Source organism: Giraffa tippelskirchi, chromosome 9 (genome assembly GCF_054371585.1).
Source record: "Giraffa tippelskirchi isolate mGirTip1 chromosome 9, T2T-mGirTip1v1.2.pri, whole genome shotgun sequence".
Classification (NCBI taxonomy): Eukaryota; Metazoa; Chordata; class Mammalia; order Artiodactyla; family Giraffidae; genus Giraffa; species Giraffa tippelskirchi.
In genome coordinates this window covers 41,439,272-41,461,495 of record NC_137283.1, presented here as the reverse complement: position 1 = coordinate 41,461,495, position 22,224 = coordinate 41,439,272, and the positions used below count along the sequence as shown (strand labels likewise).

General features: G+C 44.8%; 2 protein-coding genes across 5 annotated transcripts in view; one reads left to right on the top strand and one right to left on the bottom strand.

Annotated features, from left to right (window-relative positions):
* The window catches only part of ABHD6 (abhydrolase domain containing 6, acylglycerol lipase), a 93,422-nt gene that overhangs the window by 1,674 nt on the left and 69,524 nt on the right, over positions 1 to 22,224 (top strand). The window contains exon 2 of one of the 3 annotated variants that reach the window (XM_081524740.1): positions 12,157 to 12,236. The exons of the other annotated variants lie outside the window; for them this stretch is intronic. The gene's annotated coding sequence lies outside the window, so the exon portion shown is untranslated. The remainder of the gene's footprint in view (positions 1 to 12,156; positions 12,237 to 22,224) is intronic. 3 annotated transcript variants of the gene reach the window in all.
* Positions 1,117 to 21,724, bottom strand: DNASE1L3 (deoxyribonuclease 1L3). 2 transcript variants are annotated; one of them, XM_081524744.1, is made up of 8 exons: positions 21,478 to 21,724; positions 17,419 to 17,507; positions 14,198 to 14,287; positions 13,536 to 13,648; positions 10,851 to 10,963; positions 8,112 to 8,269; positions 2,877 to 2,973; positions 1,117 to 2,564 (listed from the first exon to the last, which is right to left on the bottom strand). In XM_081524744.1, exons 1-8 carry the CDS (start codon positions 21,616 to 21,618, stop codon positions 2,448 to 2,450), a joined length of 918 nt encoding a protein of 305 aa, XP_081380870.1. In that variant the 5' UTR covers positions 21,619 to 21,724; the 3' UTR covers positions 1,117 to 2,447. The 2 variants fall into 2 exon arrangements, with proteins under 2 accessions (XP_081380870.1, XP_081380871.1); XM_081524745.1 differs by lacking the exon at positions 14,198 to 14,287.

The window sequence follows — 22,224 nt, the reverse complement described above, 5'->3', positions numbered from 1 at the left end:
CCAGGAGATTGATTCTTTTTCAACTCCATTTTATACATAAGGAAACTGAAGGCTGGTGGGCTGCTCAAGGTCCCCCAGTTAGGAGGTGATGGTATACACCATGCTACAACTCTTCTCCTCTAGGAGGGTATAGGAGTGTGGGTGAAAAATTTGGTCCCCAATAAATAATGAAAGAAAAATCTGGTCCTCATATCACCTAGGCCATTCAGAAGGTGAAAGTCACTTAGTCGTGTCCAGCTGTTTGTGACCCCATGGACTACACGGTCCATGGAATTCTCTAGGCTAGAATACTAGAGTGGGTAGCTGTTCCCTTGTCCAAGGGATCTTCCCAATCAAGGGATCAAACCCAGGTCTCCTGCATTGCAGGCAGAATCTTTGCTGGCTGAGCCACCAGGGAAGCCCTCATATCACTTAGGAGCTTATTAAAAATTCAGGTTCCAGGGCCACCTCAGACCTACTAAGACAAACTCTGAGGGTGCTGGACCCTGGGAAATCAACGTGGTAACTGGTTCCCTAAGATTTCAAACCCTCTGGACAAAAGCAAAGCTGGATGAGTACATAGGACCAGGGTACACCCCACTCCCCCAAAAGTCACAGGAGCTGTTTGTCCCAGCCAGGCCAGATGAGCCAGAAAAATGGGAGGATGTCTGGGGCTTGTTAAGTTGCAGCCAGTGAGAAGAAGCCACACTTCGTCCCCTCTTGCTTGGCAGAGTTTGCCCAGAATGGGAGCTGGCAGATGTCCGTGGCCCCAGTAAGTTGCTCCAATACAGGGACAGAGAGATGTCTTATAGCCAAAGAGGCTGCAGGGTGGCAAGACCAGGTCACAGACATGGACAGACTCAGGTAGTGTCTGGCTCACTTCCCCTGTCTCCGCCTTCCGGCACAGGAGTCTTCACAGCCACGTTGCTGGCCTTTGGGACAAAGGGATGATCCTTTCCTCAGCCATGAACTCATTTGTGAATTGCTTGCTTGACCATTTTGCACCTTGGAAACTGGAAGTTTTCCTGGGACTGTGAGCACTGCTCATAAGGGGTCACGGAAGCTTTGTAGCCTTGCCACCGCCGGTTCCAGCAAGACCTCTGAGGTTCATTGGATGTTTGGAGAAATCAGGGCATGTTTAAAGCAGGACACTTTCGATTTTATTCTCTCAGCCAGATGTAACCAAATCTCAAATATCAGGCTTACAGTCTCTCATTCTTATATCAAAAGTCACATCGCCCTCAATATAATTAGGAAAATCAGCAAAAAGTGAGACTGCGCATATAGTATGCCAGGCTCTATTTCTCAAGATTACACATGGTGCTTATTTATGCAGAGTCTCTCAGGTGGAATGTGTCAGCTGGTAAGAGGGGCCCCTTCTGAGACAGGAAACCAGAGATGGAGGGCTGGGCTCAGTGTCCCTTATCATTGCTTCTTTCTTGGTATTGCTTACAGATTTACTCCTGCTCATGTACTACTCAAAGAAACAATATAAGGGAAGACAAAGCAAAACAAACCAAAATGGTCACCTTGGATATTGGTAAAACGGTACCTTGCTGCTGGACTCCTCTGCAAGTCTCCAGCTGCGGAGAGATAACAGGATCCTCCAGTCCCTCCCAGCCTGCTGGGCCTTTGTCCCACCAGGCCCCCTCAGAGCCCAAATAGTGGCCTTGGTGAACATACAATGAGGTGTACGTTATAGTAGGAGTATGGCATATGGGGGTTGCTGAGCCCAGAAGGAGGGAGAGCTTGGGGCATGCAGGGAAGGGGCAGTCCTGCTGGGCTACAGTCCATGGTGGGCAAAGGTAAGGCTGACGTGATAAACCAGGAAATAGAGACCTTCCTGGGCATCCAGACACCCTGGGCTCTCTCTACGTGGTGACAGGAGCTCCTGAAGGATTTAAAAATGGGGTGGGGCTGGGGCTGGGCTGTGGTCAGATTGGAATTTCAAAGGATGACACTGGTGATCGCTGGGCTAGCTGAGTTGGAGGACTGTTTGGAGGCAGGGAGACCAGTGGGAATGGCCTCACCCTGCATCCCTGCAAGATGTGATGGTGGCCTGACCTCACACAGGAGGGCCAGGTCCTAAAGCAGTTCATTGCCCAAATCATGGGGTACTGTTGGGGCCTTGGCATTCTTGGCCCTTGGGGTCGTTTCCTGTGGAACAGGATGGTCAAGACAGAGAGCCGATGTTCCTCTTCGTGTGGCTTCTCGGCCGTTTGAGCAGTGACACCTGTAGGGTCAGGATGTGAAGCCCCCAGTTTCCTTTCTAGACATTCAGAGGAGGTTTGAGCTCAAGAGGGAGAATAAAAGACACTCTTCCCAGTTTGGCTTAAGATGAAGTAGATTCAAGTTGAAAAATGGAAGCATTTGGGCCCGTCTTGTTCCCTGAGCGCAGGAACAATTCATACCTGTTGGAGCTGCTTTATATAGAGGCAGGAAATAGTTAATAAATGGCACCCTTGTATCTAGGCACGACTGGCCTGTTTTTTCTTCTTTGAAGAGACAGCTTTTTTGCTGTTGGTGAAGGCCCTCGAAGACTGAAGTTTAAATTCAACTGGAAAGTGGTCACTGACATCCAGGGCCTATAAAGAGAAAAGGGAAATAGATTTGGGAATTAGGAGACACCTTGATTTTAGTGACAAATGAATTCAAGCTGAGGGAGGCTCAGAATGAAATGCCCCAAGTCACCCAAAGGAACACACACTGGGAGCATCATCCCTGGACCAGTTCAATCAGAAATTGAGGCACGTCTTCAAGTCATGAAATCATAGGCTTTGAGACTCAAGGTCCAGTGGCCCAGGGTCAGGTCTCCATTGGTGACCTAAACCATCACTGGGTGACACCAACCCATCGTCCCAGGACAGTGGCACAGAAAGATGAGATGACAGCTGTACCTTCTCTTCAGACAACCTGTAAGCTTTCTGGAAGTCAAAGATGTGGTTTGGTTGAGGAACAACAGAGTTGACAATCTCTTGTCCTCTAAGCACGATCCTGGAGAAGGAGAGGGAAAAGAATCACATTAATCCACTCTGTTGTTTTCTGAGATCAAACCAGGCTTCTTGCTTGACCTCTGGAATGACTGAACTGCTTGGCCCTTTCACATGGAGTTCAAAAGTCCAGCCCTGGTTTTAGCTTGTGCTGAAGCTCAGAGCAGGCCACCCCCAAAATAGGCCACAATGGCATATGATTATTTTGAATTAAAATTACTTAAGAAACAGCTAATGCAAGAGGAACACTCCTTTCTTTCTCCTTGAAAGCAGGAAACAAATCTCCCCTGTGAGAGGTACACTCCCTGCATCTGGAGGTAGAGGAAGGACAGGCACCCTTATCTCCAGGAATAGGGAATTCAGGCCAACACTTCTGTATAAACAAACTTTGTTCCTTCTTTAATTGACTGCCCCCAAGCCAAAACTCTGTTTAAATTCTTCACTAATTGAGCACCCAAACCTGAGTTTTTTGTCCTGTCAGTTTCTCGCAAATTTGTTGTTCTTTGTCTAAAAATTATAAAAGCCTTCTGTTTTGACCACGGTAAAAAAAATTTAGTTTTATTGGAGTGTATTTGATTTCCAGTGTTGTGTTAATTTCAGGTATACAGCAAAGTGATTCAGTTATACATATACATATAGTCATTCCTTTTAAGATTCCTGTCTTATATAGGTTATCACAGAATATTGAGTAGAGTTCCCTGTACTATACAGTAGTTCCTTATTGGTTATCTATCTTACAGTAGTGTGTGTGTTCATTCCAAGCACTTGATTTATCCCTATCTCCCACGTTTCCCCTTTGGTAACAGTAAGTTTGTTTTAGAGATCTGTAAGTCTGTTTCTATTTTGTGAATAAGTTCATTTGTATCTTTATTTTTTTTAATTAGATTCCACATGTGAGTGATAGCATATGATATTTGTCTTTGTCTGGTTTACTTCACTTAATATGATAATCTCTAGGTCCACCCGTGTTGCTGCAAATGGCGTTGTTTCACTGCGTATGGCTGAGTAATATTCCATCGTGTATATACATGTACCACAGCTTCTTTATGTGTTCCTCTGACGATGGACATTTAGGTTGCTTCCATGACCTGGCTATTGTAAACAATGCCGCAGTGAACTTTGGGCTGCATGCATCCTTTAGGATTATGGTTTTCTCTGGTATATGCCCAGGAATGGAATTGCTGGATCATATGGTAGTTCTATCTTTCGATTTTTAGGGAGCATCCTTACTGTTCTCCATAGTGGTTGTACCAACTTACATTCCCACCAACAGTGGAGGAGAGTTCCCTTTTCTCAGTACGCTCTCCAGCATTTAGTATCTGTATACTTTTTGATGATGGCCATTCTGACCCTTGTGAAGTGCTACTTCATTGTAGTTTTGACTTGCATTTCTCTGATAATTAGTGATGTTAAGCATCTTTTCATGTGCTTTTTGGCCATCTGTATGTCATCTTTGGAGAAATGTCTGTTTAGATCTTCTGCCCATTTTTTGATTTGTTTTTTTTTTGACATAGAGCTACATGAGCTGTTTGTATAGTTTGCAGATTAATCCCTTGTCAGTTACTTTGTTTGCAAATATTTTCTCCCATTCCGAAGGTTGGCTCATTTTGTTTAAGGTTTTGTTTCCTTTGTTTTGTTTATGGTTTCCTTTCCTGTGCAAAAGCTTTTAAGTTTAATTAGATTCCATTTGCTTCTTTTTGTTTTTATTTTCATTACTCTAGGAGGTGGGTCAAAAGAGATATTTCTGCAACTTGACCGCTTCTTAGGTCCCATTTCTGTAAGACCTCTGTGTGCACAAATTAAGATTTGTTCCTTTTTCTCCTATTAATCAGTATTGTGCCAACTTGAGTTAGTTCAGCCACAAGAACTCAAGTGGGGTTGAAGGGAACATTTCCCCCTCCCTGACAAAGACCCTCACCACAGCACTTGTAGTTGGAAAATAGGGTCATCCCTGCTGTGACCTGTGGGCACCAGGACAGTGTCCCCTGTTCGAGCAGGGAGCCCTGGCAGTGGAAGAGATGTAGACATCTCAGCACATAGCAATGGCTGGAGTACTGAAAGATGTTTCCTGTGCAGTTATTTTCACTTTTCCTGATTCAATTATAGAAAAAGGTCCTGGCTTATCTTTAGTATTTCCCTATGCTCCTGTTTCATCCGACAGAGAGTATTCTGCTGACAAGAGAATGAAGGCATAATTTAACATGTTTTGTTTTCACTGGGCTTACTTTTACAATTATTTTTTGATTGATGACAAGTAATGCTGTTTTCTTACCTTCAGTTTCGTGAAATTTTCTCTTGAAATTAATTTTATTTTGGTAATAATGGAATAGATTTAAAGACTAATACAGAGAAAAAAGACTGTCGCTGTGCAGTGCTGACAGAGAATAGGAAAGTGGTGGTTAAGTGGAGTCCGATGTGTCTTACGTGTGGTGACGTGTTAGGGTCTTCATGGCCTAACCAGCTGGCTGAAGAGGGGCAGTCTGGGTCGGACTGCCCGCCCATGACCACTGAGCCTTCCCCGACACCAGCCAGCTGACCTGGTTTCCTTTGTTGGTTACCAACACCGCCTGAATTTTGACTTCGTCTCCATGAGTAAACTCTTGGCATTCAGGTGGGGATTTCTTGAACCCATCCTTTCAGACCCAGAGTGTGAAGAACAGCATAATTAGGGCTCCCCTAATTTGGACTTGTGTTAGTTTTGTGTGGGGGCGAGTCAGTGGATCCCACTAAGCTTCCTGAGGCTGCTCCAGTGCCCAGCCGGCTCTGAGCATCTTGGCATGTCCACCAGCACGCAGCACACAGAACAAAGACTGCCACTGAGGCCATTTCATCTTCTCCCTTATATGCCTTTTTACAAACCATAAGAGAGAGATACTGTTACTGAAAACACAGATAATTCAGAGCACTGAAACAAGAAAGAAAGGTTTAAAAAATCATGTAATCCTGTCATCCTTTGGCATATAAGTGTGTAAAACTGGAGGTCCTTTTGGGACTTCCCTTGTGGTACACTGGCTAAGACTTCCTGATCCCAATGCAGGGGGCCTGGGTTCGATCCCTGGTCAGAGAACTAGATCCCATGGGCCGCAACTAAGAGTTTACATGCCAAAATGAAAAAAAAAAAAAAAAAATCCCACACACTACAGTGTGGAATTGAAGATTGAACTCACATGCTACAGTGAAGATTGAAGATCCTGTGCACTGCAGCTAAGATCCGGTGCAGCCACATAAATAAATAAATGAAAATAATATTAAAAAAATACAATTGTTTAAAAAATATCTGGGAGTCCTTCAGTAAACCTCTTTTTTGACCTGCTCCTCCACCCCATCTGATCTATCTTTTCCTGGGATGTACTGTTCTTCTGTGGCATTGTTTTCAGTCGCCTCCCTTTCCTCTGCCAGGGAAGAGAAATGGGACCACAGAAGGGACTTAACTTGCCGAGGCCACACAGCTGGCATATGCAAGTGGGCGACGGAGCAAGCAATCCTTTTCAGCCAGTTTTGAGGTAGCTGAATAGGATGGAGGGGGCAGTACCCAGGCAGCTCAGTCTCCTGTAACTCGCCACCTTGGTTCTGCTTTTCCCAGGGCCAGGGGGCCCAGGGCTGTTTCCATTTAGGGAAGCTGTGATGATGAAGTCTGCAGAAGGCACACTAGCCCTCAAAGCTCTTAGAGGAACAAAGGAGGTCATGGGATGGAAATGAAAGTCAGAACTTAAAACTAGAGAAGTGAGAACTGTCCTCTTGTCCATCTCACGCTTCCTTGGTGGCTTGCTGAGCTCGGGGAATGGCAACTATTCTGAGGACTGGGGCTCCTTGGGACTTCCCCCCACCGTGGTCTCTGCTGTGGATGGACCAGTCATGGATGTTCACACACTTCAGGTCCCTCTTCACTTCCTGACTTAAGGAGCAAAGTTGAAAGCCGATTGAAAATCTCCAAGGAGAGTTTATAAATACTAGAGAATGCTGTTATTTAGATGTATATATTTGCATTTAGAACGGTAAAAGATTGCAGATCCACCTGCAATGCGGGATACCTGGGTTCAGTCCCTGGGTCAGGAAGATCCCCTGGAGGAGGGCTTGGCAACCCACTCCAGTATTCTTGCCTGGAGAATCCCATGGACAGAGGAGCCTGAGGAGCTACAGTCCATGGAGTTGCAAAGAGTCGAGCATGCCTAAGTGACTAAGCCCAGGACAGCACAGGAATTCCCTGGCAGTCCAGTGGTTGGTACTCAGCACTTTTACTGCCATGGCCCAGGTTCAGTCCCTGGTCAGGGAACTAAGATCCTGCAAGCTGCACAGTGTGGCCCATCCACCCCTCCCCCACCCCCAGTGTATGGTAAAGCATTAGAAGTATAAATTTTTCTGCAGTAACTAGTCTCATTTTTAGACTTTTATCCTGAGGAAATCATAAATACACACAAAATGCATATATATATATGTATATATATGTGTATATATATATATGTATATATATGTGTATATATATATGTATATATATGTGTATATATATGTGTATATATGTGTATATATATATGTATATATATATGTGTATATATATATATGTGTGTGTGTGTATATATATATATATATATATATATATATAGGGGGTTCATTACAGCTGTGCTTTTAATACAAACCCTTGGTAATGACCTAATGCCCAGTGACAGAATTGAGTGAATAAATTGCAATATGTCTTTGTGATCTAGTACTTAACAGCCAGTGAATATCTTGAGCACTTAACCATATTCCAGATATTGTGTTAGAAGATTTATAAGATTTATACATGTTACTTTGTTTAAAGCTCATGTTTAATATAATCTCTGTTTTACCGGTAAGGGAACAAAGACACAAAGAGCTTAACTGTCTTGGTCCCAGACTTACTAAGTGGTAGGGACAGAATTTGAAACCAGGCCCGTCCAACAGCAAAGCCCGCTCTTGCCACAGCTAAGCTATGTGTCCAAGGCCACCATATATGGCCATTTGATTTGCATGCTTCACAAAGTACCCAGTGGAGGTACTAAAGGGCCTAAAGTCTAAGCACTCGGCTCTCCAAGCCAGGAGCTTCATCTGCCCAGGAGGAGCAGCCTTTCCCAACACGCAGCAAGCACTGTGTGGGCTCATGGTGGTCTGGCAGATGCCTCCTACCTGTCGTAGGCACAGTTTGTGCTCTTCTTGACCGTGGTGTCCTCTTGGTCCCCGATCAGCCAAACGAACTTGGGGTCCGTCCTCAGGCGGATGTTCTTCCAGGCCTTCTTGGGGACGTAGCTGCAGCCGGCGTTGAAGTCACCCATGAAAATGAAATTCTGGAAGACAGGATTTGTAACTGTCTCCTGTAGGCATTGTTGTCTGACATTTTCATGCAGAACTGGTAGCAGTGACTCCACGTTGCATACCCAGTAAATGATAGTTCAGTTATCAGCTAAATTGTGTCCCCCCAGATTCATATGTTCTAACCCCTAGTATCTCAGAATATTTTCAAATGACCTTTAAAGAGTTAATACAGATAAAATGAGGTTATATATAGGGTGGGCCTACTCTGATACGACTTGTGTCCTCATAAACAGAGATTAAGATGTAGACACAGAGGGAAGACCGAGGAGAAAGCCAACCCTGCTGCCACTCTTGTCTTGAACATCCAGCCTCCAGAACTGTGAGGATAGAAATTTTTGCTGTTTAAGCCACTCAGTCTTTGGGACTTGTTATGGCAGCCCAAGCAGACTAATATAGGGTCTTAATTTCTTTTTGTTTTTTAAAAGAAGAGGCCACAGTTTAAAACCGAGCCACAGTTCTGATGAGTATTGGATGGGTGAGTATGACAAGGAAGGATGTTCTTAATGGGAAGAAGGATATTTGTTGTAGCTGCTCCCTCTTGTTCTTAATCACTGAGTCACTCCAATTTGGAGTACAGATTAAAGATGAAAGAACACAGCTCAGTTATTCCCTCACATCTTTTGTCTCTGTGGGTATAAACATATGAATGAATCCATGCCTTTTGTTTCCAAGAAAGGAAAAATGAACTCAGGTGGTGTATTTGGCATTGCTCTTTCCTCTCTCGTTTTGAAGCTGGGAACTGAACTCTTCGTGGGAATTTTGCCTATTGAGGAAGTGAAAAGAGGCTTACGGGGAGGGGCTGATAGAACAAGCTGCCCACCTCTGCCCTAAGGCCACCATCAGAGTCTTCCATCTTGGAAGTGTTTTCCCCTGTAGGGCTTTTGAAACAGAATTTTAGTATTCTTATGAGAGGAAACAGATTTCCTTGTTAGTGCTATTGTTTGGCGATGTTGCTGACCTCAGAGTTTTCTTCAAAAACATTTTTCTTTGACCTTGGGTATCATGGTTTTCCCTGAGACTGGTGGGTGCAGTTGAGGACAGGATGTCATCCTTAACTGGAGTGTCAGGCAGCTTCTATTTATATAGGCATGATTTACTGAGCACTTCCTGTGTGCCAGGCCAAACATTAAGTGTTTTATCAAGTTTATTGTAAATCTCACAATAAGCACTAAGAGGTAGAAGGGACCTTTGTTCCCCATGGAAAGAGTAGAGGATATAGTGACCTGCTGTAGGCTACTTGACTTGGAAGTTCAAGTGGTGAAATTAAGGACTGAATCCAAATCAGCCTCCCTGAAAGCCCCTCCCTTGCTCAGCACAAGAGTTTCCCCTCTAGGTCACTTTTGTACCACTGAGGCCTCCCCAGTACCTGGCACTTAACAGATGCTCAATAAGTTCTTGCCAAATGAGTGAATGGAATTTATAATTTAGGAACAAGTGAGTGTTACTTGTACCCTGCCTTTTACAAATCAGCAGTGAAATACACCCCTTGCACACACCATACCCCAGCTCTGTGTCCACACTTTACTTGACTGATTTTGCACTTTGAGCAGCAAAACTGAGGTGGAAGGATTATGTCATTGGAGTCACATCTTAAAAGGAGAAAGAAGAATGAGGAAGAGCCCTCTGGATCATTTCCATGTGTGCCACACACTTTCATACACCTCACAGCCTCCGGGGGTGGAGGGTGGGGTAGCACCCCTGTTTTCCAGATAAGGAAATAATTGAGGCCAAGATGGATGGTGGATGTATTGTTATTCCCCTTCTGTGAAAGCACCCCTAGTTTCTTTGAGAAACCATCTTCCTCCTCTACCTTGGTCCATGAGGTTGGGGTGGAACTGACACAGACTTAACCAATCAGAGCATCTCAACCACCTGATCAGTGATTGGTTCAGGGATGAACATGTGGTCCAGACTTAGTCAATAAGACTCCATCCCAGTTTATCTGTTCCATTGTGGGACAGAAAATTTGTCAGTTGCTTTAGAAGCTGTTGGTGACTATCTTGCCATCATATGGAGACAGCCTGAAAATGGAGCCCACCCAGGGGAATGGGAGGCTAAGAGATGGAGAGTGGAGAGAGACAAGACAAGCTCTGATTGCCTTGTCCAACTCTGCCTTGAACCAATGAATTGCTCTTTCTTTTCATGAGCCATTTTGGGATTCTGTCACTTGTAACTGAAAGACTTGTGACATCTCTTTGTCTCACTGTTCTCAGTTGTCAAGTCAGAATGATCAAAGTCGTTACCTCATCCGGCTGTTGGGAGGATTAAGTAAACTTATCCCATGTCCAGCCTTAGCATAGTGCCTGGCACCAGCTATTCATTTGCTCAGTGAATGTTGGCAGCCATTATTAGTGGAGCAGGGTATGAATTTCCCAAGACCCACAGGGAGCGTACCCGGGCACATTTAGCAGAAAGATATTTTGGGCTGAGAAAAGGCCTAAAATGAAGCTCTGAAGTGGTGGTCGTCTGCATAGACCCTGCCTCCTCACCCTCCCTAGGAACCAGATTCTGCCCCTGCTAGATGGGAATTCAGCAGACATAGAGGGTCATCACCTCTGCATTCCAGCGATGTTTCACATCTGTGTAGACATCAGCCAGCTCATCAATCTCTTTAACGGATGTCTCAGGGGTGGTGTGCAGGGGGACAATCACGAAGTCCTTGACAGCTGAGGAACAGGAAAGAGGCAGAGGTCACACATTTCCTCTGTCAAGATTTTATGAACACTGCTTCAGGGAAACAGGCTGTCCCCCCAAAGGCACGGACTGTGTCACTTAGGGCCCCCCATTTCCAGAAGGTCCAGTGGTCGAGATTTAAATAACATTATGGTCATTAGGCTGCCATTTTCAGCACGCAAAAGCCTCTTTTCTCCCACTTGCCCTTCCTGACTAAGAGAAAGCTGGTAGACAGTGTTCCTCACTGGCATTGTGGGTGTTTTTATTTTCTCATTTTTTCAAAAAAACCTTGTATTTTCTATTTTTAAAAAAACATTAAGCCTGTTTGGCTTTGTACTAAGGAAAAAAAAAAAACTTTTTCTAAATAAAAAAAAAAATTAAGGGTTTTCAGTTTATACGCCTTTTGTAATTAGAAGGGGGAAAAAAAAGGCCCGAACAATTTTATTTAAAAAACAGAGCGGTCCTTTGTGGGCCTCCCCAGCAGGAGGGACTGAGGGAGCCTGAGTGAGAGGAGGTGCGCGTCTTGCCCACCTGCTAACAGCAGGTGTCTTTATGAACACCTCCTCCTCAGGCTCTCCCTTGGTCTGTACCTGAGTCCCCGCTCTTCTCAGGAGCTGGGGTCCATTATCACTGCTGAAGTCCCACAGTGGGAAATCCATCAGACCAGCAGCCTGTCTCCAAGACCCTGCCCTGGTTCAGCAGCCTGTCTCTCACTCTGCTCCTCCCTCCTCCTTTCTACTCCCCAGCCTCTTCTTGGTCCCATGAACATCCCAACTCCTTTCCTGCCTCTGAGCTTGTGTGCTCACTGTGCCCTCCCCCCAGAATGCCTTTCCACCAACAATCTGTGACTGCTTCTGGTCAGAGCCGTTGTCACCTCCGGGGGGGCGTCCCCCAATTGCCCTGTCTAAGGCAGCCCCTTACCCCGCTATTCAGTAAACCCTGCTTACTGCCTTCATGCTCTGAAATTACCTGCTTGGCTTCTTAGTTTGGCCCACTGGAACCTAAGCTCTCTGAGGGCAGGCTTATCTTCTTGTTCACCCTCTTGGGTCCAGAACCTAGCACCATGCCTGGCATGTTGGAGGTGCTCAGAAATGTTTGTTGATTGAACTCATGAATGAATGATTGAGAAAATAAATGAAGGAAGAAAAGATAAATGATGAACTCCTTCCTCTTTAATCCCAAACAGAGAGGACATAAAGACATTTCCTTGTTCAGATGCAGAGAAAACTCCAAACATGGCAGAGCTGTGGTGCCATCCCAGCGCAGGTGGGTGTTGCAGGGGAGGGTAGTAGGGAAGGGTGGAAGCTCCAGACAAACAGGTCTGTTCAGCAGTTCACGAAGGTTGAGGACTGTCTCAAAGAAGAAAGAAGCGTTTGGTGGGAAGGCCCTCTCTCAACACTGCCAGGTCAGCTAAATGTGAATCGTGTGTGACAAAAACTATTATTGAATGTGCTCTCTGAAAGGCGTTTCTGGTTCCTCAGTAGCCCCCACCTCCTTCTCAGTTTTTTGGTTTGTTTCCTGCTGAAAATCTCCTGCCATTCTTCCATGTTTGTTTTCCTGAAATATTCTGATCTGAGCTATTAACCCTGTGCAGAAATAGTTAACTTCATAGTTCAAGATGTTAATATTCGTGTGATATAGATATAGGTGTTCACACATACAGCTCTGTTTAGTTATTATCTGTCTCCCCTGCTGCACATAACTTCACAAGGGCAGGGACCTTTTCTATCTTGTCCAGTACCCATGTGGTGAGTATTGAAAAAAAGATCTGATTCTCTATAGTTCCAGTCTACAAAGCAAAGTAATTCTTGACTTTCTGTTGAGTATTGCATGGTGGTTAAACGTGTGGGCTCCTGAGATGGCAGTTTGTGTTACAGCCCTGGCTTGTCCATTTCAATGACTGCTGGATGACCTTGGGTGTGTGACTCCATCTATTTGAACCTCAATTTCCTCCATCATAAAGCAGAGACAATTCCTAGTTGCTATCTTGTTGGGTGTTGCAAAGATGACAGGAACCTGGTGTTCATCACGGGTAAATAATTATTAGTGACTAATACAAGTACTATTGTTGTCAGAGATCAGGGTGCAATCTTTTAGATTTCCTCTCTGCCTCCAGTCTGTGGGAGAGATTGCTCTGTGGTTACTGGAGGGGCAGTGTGGCTCTAGGTTGGGAGACCATCCTTGTTGGCCAGTGTTCAGATTTTTCAAATGAAGGAGCAGCTGTCCTTGATTGGGACTGGGGGGTTTTTCTAAATAATTGCTATCAGCCTGAACGCTCCGAAAGTTACTCTTATCAGGTAAGAGTAAGGTTATTATTGATTCCAGAAAGTGGCTTCTAAGACAAGAAAGTCTTGAGCTGTGGCATTCTAAGCAGCCAGCCTGGTGTCGTCAAACTATACTGTGTCCTCCACATTCAAGTGTTAGAGCCCCTAATGGTCATCTCAAGCGAAATGCCTCCCTAAAGATGCTGCATAAACCTTGGGATCACAGCTCACAACTCAGGGCTGCTGCCCTTTCATGAGCTTGCTGGGGAAGTGAGGGGTGAGAGGGGCCTGTGGGTCTCACCGGTGTAGGGTGACTGGAACCAGACCACGAAGGGTTCCCTGGAAAATACATCTGCGTCTCCAGCCTGATAGTCATGGTAGAGGTAGCTTTGTTTTACAGACACTAGCTTTTCTCTGGAAGAAAAAAGAAAAAAAAGACAGTCCTCCTAGATGAGTTGGCTCTCTTTTTACTTCTTTCAAGAAGCAGAGCTTCTTGAAGGCTTTATTTGCCTCCCCTGCAGAGTTGAGCACCAGAAGGGATCTTTTACCTGAGGACAAGGCTCAGTCAGTCTCCTCAAGGGCCAGAGCCCTAGGGGAACTGAATATCTGGGGAGCTCAAAACTTAAAGGTCAGACTCAGCAGAAATTATTAGTAGGAAGAAAATGAGGATGTGATGTTCCAGAGCAGCCATGCCGGGCAACTCATGTTTCCATCCCCTGCCAGGAGTTGACCATGAGGGATAAAGAACTCTTTTCCTGACCAGGTCACCGAGTCATCCAACAAATTAGTTTTAAAGAGTTAATATTATCCTTTCCATCAGCCCCAATTTTAACAGCTCAGTAATTTGATCAATATTGAGAACTGGTTTGGCATTTAAATTTGGTTTTGAGGAAAAGATTTTTATTCCATTCACGGTCATATTGATAAGTAAACCATGTTCCAGGAAGCATAATTTATACTTACTTATAGAGAAAGGCATACTGTTCTTTATATGTGTTTCTTCCAAGGCGAGAGCTAATCACATAGTTGTATGTTATGTCTCTTCTTAAATTTCTGGAAAACAAAAAGATTTTACGTTGCGTCTTAAAGAACAAACATTTCTCTCTGCCTAGGTTCCCCTCCCTCCAATCGGCCTTCATATGTCCAATGGCATCATATAGAAGGGCTTCTGTTCATTATAATCTTTGAGTCTCATAAGAAGGACCACCACTGACTGGGAATGTGACATCTGCCATTATTTTTTGTCCTGATAAGAGGTGTACTATTGTTACTCCATTTTTATAGTTTGCAAGTACAGAGCTGGAATTTGAATTGCGATCCTACCCACCCCCAAATCCACCTGCTTTGTCCTGTACCTGTGGGACATCACTGAGACCATAGAAGATTCAGGCCACAGTCAGCCCTGAAGGTTGTTCTGGCCCGTGGCTGAACTGTACCTCATACTTCCTGATAGAATAAACCTCACCAGGTTACTTCTGAGCCTTTATCATATGCAGGATTCCTACTAAGATTTTTTTTAATTAATTAATTTTTTTGTTGAAGGATAATTGCTTTATAGAATTTTGCTGTTTTCTGTTAAACCTCAACATTAATCAGCCATAGGTAGACATATATCCCCTCCCTTTTGAAGCTCCCTCCCGTCTCCCTCCCCATCCCACCCCTCTAGGTTGATACAGAGCCCCTGTTTGAGTTTCCTGAGCCATACAGCAAATTCCCGTTGGCTATCCATTTTACATATGGTAACGTAAGTTTCCTTTTTTCTCTTTCCATACATCTCACCCTCTCCTTCCCTCTCCCCATGTCCATAAGTCTATTCTCTATGTCTTTTTCTCCATTGTTGCCCTGTAAGTAAATTCTTCAGTACCATTTTTCTAGATTCCGTATATATGTGTTAGAATACGGTATTTATCTTTCTCTTTCTGACTCATTTCACTCTGTATAATAGGTTCTAGGTTCATCTGCCTCATTAGAACTGACTCAAATGCGTTCCTTTTTATGGCTGACCTACTAAGATATTTGTTGGACATTTCTTTTCTGCTCTGAAAACCCCCAGGCATTTATCTCACAAGTCCTGAAACTGTGATTCCAAATAGCTATTGTTTCTGTCCTGGGGGCTGAAGATACAGTCATAAAGTCCCATTGATCCTCTGCCTCACCCTCGTCAGAAGACTTGACTCTCACGTGTGTGTGCCAAACCTGCTGATAACTCCACCCTGGGCAGAGTCTGCTTCATCTTCCCACGAGATCTGGGGTATGTCTAGGCTGTGGCATATTCTCAGGTTCCATTGGGAGAAACCAGAGGGGGCTTTTAGAGGCCAACTTAGAGCCTGCAGAAATTCCTGGAAATGAATATTCTAAGGCAGATCTGGCCATGGGGCCCCAGGAGCGCAGACAGTGGATTCTATTGGGCTTCCAATTTGGAAAGACTGGCTCTGTTCTAAATCTAGTCTACCAAGTCCCGGGTTGGCAAACTGCTTGCAATGACTCAGCTATGAAGTGACGAAGGCGCTTCCTGGCTTACAGAGAATTAGGAGACAAACAGGCCTGGCTCTGCTTGGAGTCCACAGCACAGTCTAGGGAGGGTGGGGAGAACTGAGACCACTGAGGGTGCCCAGCTGCAGGTTGTGCCTGTAACCCCCTGTCCCCTCCGTCCCCCATACTTCTGAAAACTGGCCCGGGCCGCTCCAAGGAAGGCTGAGGGGACTCAGACTAGAGCACTGGCTTTGGAGTCAGACACCACCCAGGTGCAAAGGTAGATTCGGCCGTTTTCTGGCTGGTTCCCTTGGGCAGATGCCCGCAATCTGTCTCTCAGCCCCTCAGCGGTAGGGGAAGCTCTGCAGGGTTGTGAGGAGTGAAGGAGATGGCACAGGTGAACTGGTTAACAGGATGCCTGGCCTTTATGGTATGCTTACGGTGTATCAGCTGTTTCCTGGGGCCCTCTGGACCATCACTTGCCATTACATACATACCCTTACTTTTACTAGTGATGAACATCCCAGCACTTAGTCGCCACTGCTCCATACTAGGCACAGCTTAACCATTTACATGCATGATTTAATTTAATTATCACCACATCCCAGGAAGATGAGTTCTGTTATTAGCTTCATTTATAGATGGGGAAAAGGAGGTACAATGAGTTTCAGTAACTTGTCCAAGGTCATAGCCAAGCCAGAATCCAAGCCCACGTGGTCTGAGCTGAGTGGAGGTGCCTAGCGCCTGGGCTTCACTCCCTCTGTTATTGTCTAGAGCAGACCTGGGAGGCTAAAAAGGAGGTGCTCTGCTCCAAGTCTGGACTCTCAGATGAGAAACTGGGGGTGGTTGGCATCAGCCCAAGGACCTCTCTCTGTGAAGGAGAGCATCGAAGGTTGTTTCTCTCAGCCTTCAGACTTTTTATAAAATACTCAAAAGTTCAAATCAAATAATCAAATTCAGACTTTTGTAAAATCCTCAAATCATACAGAAGTTTATGTCCATGGGGTATATGTCCATGGGGTTGCAAAGAGCCAGACATGACTGAGCGACTCAAATGAACTGAACTGACAGAGGTATATAAAATAAAAAGCAAATGTTTCTCGTGTCTTCACACCCCCCTTCCAAGTGGTCCTCCAGTCATACCCACCACACCCCGGAAGTAACCACTCTTAACAGTTGAGCACGTCCTTCCTGTCTTTCTTTTATGCCCATGCAAACTCAACCACACCCTTATTCATGTATGACGTAGTGTGATTACTAAAATGGGCTCTTTTATGTATAGTTCTGAACTTGCTTTTTCCCATGTATTGTAGCCATCTTTCCATGCTGGGATATTTAGCTCTAACCTACTCTATAGTAACCATGACTTTTAATCGCTGTGTAATATTCCAGCCCGTGGGCATATCATGTTTTCATATTTGCACTCAATCTTTTCTTTGTAACAGTACTTCAGCTCAGCTTCTAGTCTGTTTCGTTTCTCCCAGTCCTGATCCTCACCCATTTCCCTCCTTTGTTTTATCATATTAAAACTAACTCGTTGAAAATTCTCAGGACCACAGTTAATGAAATTGAAAGCCGGGGCAGTGTTGGCCATGTGACCTGGTGATCTGGGCCAGTGCTGGTCCTCACACTAGTTTCAGTTCCCAGGGGATTTTCAGATGTCCTTGCAGCTGGCTTTGAGCCGGTGGAGGGTCCAGGGGCCCCATCTTTACCCATTTAGCTTCTCCATCAGCGTGGGACAGATCTTGTTGTTGCTGTCCTTGATTTCCATCAGGAGTATGATATCACAGCGTTTGATGACCTGCAGAGAGAGAATTCCCCGGGGGTATGAGGCCATTTACTACAGATAATGAAACCTTTTATTGGGCACTTACCCTTTTTTTTTTTTTCATTGTAGTTGATTTACAGTGTGGTGTTAATTTCTGCTGTACAACACAGTGAGTCAGTTATACATGTGAAAGGGAAAGTTTTAGTCGCTCAGTTGTATCCCACTCTCTGCGACCCCATGGGCTGCAGCCCACCGGGTTCCTCACCATGAAATTCTCTAGGCAAGAATACTGGAGTGGGTTGCCATTCCCTTCTCCAGGAGATCGAACCCTGGGATCAAACCCGGGTCTCCCGCACTGCAGGCAGATTCTTTACCATCTGAGCCACCAACAATGTCAGAGGGTTCCCTTTTCTCCACATCCTTTCTAGCATTTGCTATTTGTTGACCTTTTAATGATGGCCATTCTGACTAGAGTGAGTGTAGTTTTGATTTGTATTTCTCTAATAATTAGCAACATGGGGCATATTTTCATGTGTCCATTGGCCATCTGTACGTCTTCTTTAGAGAAATATCTATTTAGATTGTCTGCCCATTTTTCAATTAGACTGATTGATTGTTTTATTATTTGGGGGCACTTACTGTGTTTTAAGTATCAAATTGGGTGCTTTGTTAAATTAAGTATCTTCTCCTTTGAAATAAATGATGGACTCCCTGAGGTAAGTACTATTATGATATACATCGTAAAGACAAAGAGCCTGAGGTTCTTTCTGGAAAAGCTGAGATACTATCCAGAATCACCCAGCTAGAAAGTGGCTGAGCCAGAATGTGAACCTAGGCAACCATGCTGCTGCTAAGTCGCTTCAGTCGCGTCCGACTCTGTGCGACCCCATAGATGGCAGCCCACCAGGCTCCGCCGTCCCTGGGATTCTCCAGGCAAGAATACTGGAGTGGGGTGCCATTGCCTTCTCCGTAGGCAACCATAATCCGGAACCGAAAGCGCATGACTCCTGTAAGTCCCACAAGTTGGCTTTGTTTGAATAATTACAATAATAATAATAAATATATCTATTAAGGCCTTAGTAAGTAAAGAATACCAGGCTGGATACTGCAGAAATAAAGAAGTACAATTATAATAATTATGAGAGTTAACATTTATTGTGAGCCTATTCAGAGCCTCACCAGCTCTGAGACAACTATGATTTTGAACTCATTAAGCATAGGAGGAAACCAAACTCACAGTGACTGAGTGACTAAAGTCATGAAGCCAGTATAGGTGGTAGAGTAGGATGTGAAATCAGGTTCACATGACTGCAAAGCCCACCATGCTACACTATTAAAATACAATCCCGCCCTCAAAGACTCGTTATCAGTGAAAAAGGCAAATGGAAAGAACTAGCTACAGTGAGAGACCAATGATAGTCGTGCTAAATAAAAGTCAGGCCTGTGAGAGTGTTGAGGAATAATTAATTACATTTGCCCAGAGGATCAGGGAAGGCTCCATGGAGGAGGAGACTTTTGAACAAGCCCTGAGAGGCAAGAAATAATTCAGTGTGGGGACTTTCCTGGTGGTCCAGTGGTTAGAACTCTGCACTTCCTCTGCAGGGGTCATGGGCTCGACCCCTTGTCAGGGAACTAAGATCCCAAATGCCTGCCATAGGGAGTGGCTAAAAAAAGAAAAGAAGAACTCAGTGGGTAAAGAATACAGGAGGGTCTCCTTCAGAATGAGCAGTAAGCTGGGGACCAGGGTGCCAGTACCCATTGGAGGCCACCAGGACCTTCCTTTTATGCGGTCCTGTGGGCTGGGGTGTGGTGGTCAAGGACAGAGCATCCTCATTGTTCGTTTTGTCTTCTCACGTCACTTCCAGAAACACGGAGCAGGGGGATTATGCCACTGGGCCTATTTCCAGAGCACATATATGTTCTAGTTTCCTCTCTAAAAAGGGCAGAACAGAGAGGCCACCGACACTGGCCTGGTGCCATTAAGAAGTGCCAGGGGCTGAAGATATACCAGTGTAGTGACAGAGGAGTAGGACTGTGTCGGAGTCTGCATCCTTCCATCAACAGGCTTGCATATCATGGTGTCAGACTTGTAGGGTTCACCAAGGCGAGCTGGGTGCTGCTCTCCTAGACAGCCTGCTGATTTAGTCACTTGTCACTGTCCAATCTTTCTGGAAAGCACTTTAGAATATGTATGTGAAAAGTGAAAGAAAAAAATGTCACTCAGTTGTGTCTGACTCTGCGACCCCATGGACTGTAGCCCTCCAGGCTCTTCTGTCCATGGAATTTTCCAGGCAAGAATACTGCAGTGGGTAGATCCCTTCTCCAGGAGATCTTCCCAACCTAGGGGTCTAACCTGTGTCTCCTGTACTCTTTTATCACCTGAGCCACCGGGGGAATGCATTAATCCTTTGATCTAGTTTTCTCACTTTGAGGGACATCTTCCACTGTAAAAAGGTTTCTGCTACTACTCTGCATCTCAATTTCCTTATCTGTAAATTGGCATAATAATAGTCATTCCCTCACGGGATTGTTGGAGGACAAATGAATATTTAAAACAGGGCCAGCCATATAGGAGGCAGACAACAAAATGTTATTATTATTATTACTATATTGTTACTGTATTATTTTAGTCTAACTCGTTTTTGGCCCCATAGACTGTAACCCACAAGGCTCCTCTGTTCATGGGATTTCCCAGGCAAGAATACTGGAGTGAGTTGCCGTTTCCTTCTCTTGGGGATCTTCCTGACCCAGGAATCGAACCCACATCTCCTTCTTGACACATGGATTCTTTACTACTGAGCCACCAAGGAAGCCCTTATTATTACATATGCAGATCAAAGAGGAAGATGTATTGCAACAGAAAAACTGGAAATATCCTAAGCATCCCCAGATAGGAAAGCGTTGAATGAAACACGTTGGAAATGCAACATAAGGCATTAAAAGTTGTGTTTTAAAAGAATATTAACAACATATGAAATACTTCTCATATAAAAGCAGAATAAAAAACTGATACATAGGGTATGTCCATGCTGCAAAATAGATGCAGATTTATGTATTATTTTTGGATAGAAAATCACCCACAACAAAGTCACCCAAGTGCCAGCAACTGTTATCTTCAAGTGATAGGATACTTCTTTATATGTTTCTGTATTTTCAAAATAGTCCATATTGACTATTTTTAGTTTAATAAAATTGATTTGTAAACTATAAGTTTATAATTTTAAAAATTACACTCCTAATTTTAAAAAATTAAGATGTTATTTTACAAAAGAAAACTGATGGGGAAGAAATTGTAGGTGAGGAGGTGATAGTGTTTATGAAGACGTGACAGATGTGATCATACCTTACTTAAGTAAGTTGTCTTAATATAAAATGCCTAATACAGTGACTGGCACAGAGTGGGCTTAGCAAAGGCTCTGTAAGTGTTAGCTCTTACCATGGACTGATTACATTTTCACAGTGACCCGGCAATGCCAGCCAGGTTGCGTGAGGACCATCTTACTGAAAGGCACTGAGGGGCTCAGGGAGAAGGGACTTGCAGAGCTGGTGCACCTGGCTGCCAGGTGACGGTGAACCCAGGGCCCCTGGTGCTCCCACCAGAATGTGGTGTCTCTGGGGTTTTCTAAGGTAATAAAACCCAGAGTCTTGGGAAGGGTTTCAGCCCCAGCATCAAAAATAAATTAACCTATAGGATAAAGAGAATCAGCCGACACCAGAAGAATGTGAACAGAGTCTCAAGACATTGGTCATATTACCCAAGGGAAGTCTTAGCTAAGTGGGGAGAAAGATTAGACTTGGGAATTGGAAAAAGGTTGATGGCTGGAGGGGGAGAGAAGGAAAAAGAAAGGGAGAGGAGTGGAGGGGATGGGAGAGAGTGCGCAAGCTTCCTTCACCCTAGGAGCTAACTTCAGTTAAATTCCTCTTGAGTCTCTTAAAAGTCCGAAAGCTTTAGAGAAAGCATGAGGGGTATCCAGCAGTCCTTCTAACAGGAAAAGGGGCTCACCTTCACAATGACATCCATGGCATTACAGTTTGCCTTCTTGGATTCCCCAAAGGACCTCACATTGAAGGAGCAGATCTTGAGGGCCAAGGCGCTGTGAGTGGAGAGGAGGAGAAGCAGCAGGCAGACCAGCGGCAGAGGCATCGTGGCTCCTCTGACTTCAGGGCTCGGAGAGAGGATAGCAGTGTCTGGAGAGTGGGCTCCGGGCCACCTGCTCAGAGTCCGCTGAGTTGTAAAGCTTGCTGATAACAGGAATTACTGGATTCCTTGTTGCTGCTTTCACTTCTCTGAGGAACTCAAGATCGTGGGTTTCATTCCCCAAGGGAATGAAGGAAATGAGCTAGTTTTTAGACTCCCCTGTTTTTGTCACTCGGATGAGGAAACTGGTCCACTTAATCTAGGCATCAGTCTCTGCAAAGTCGCTCTTAACCCAGCCGGAAGCCAGCCCTGACATCTGGTCATTTCTGCTGTGATCGCATGGCATATGCCTTCTCCTGGAAACTGATGAACTCGGAAATGTTCCACCCCAGAGGGCACCTGGGGTGTGGAGCCTTCTGTGTGTGGGTGGGAGGACAAGGAGGCAGGGGGCAGTGGGGAATTCTGCCAGGTTTTCTGCCATCACTGGGATCTGGCAGTTAGCTGTCCCTGGACACACCCAGATTCCAGCATGCCAACAACTCTGATGGGTGTAATTAAAGTCAAGTCTGGTTTGAATAACAATCTTTAAGGCAAGTTTTGCTATATACAATT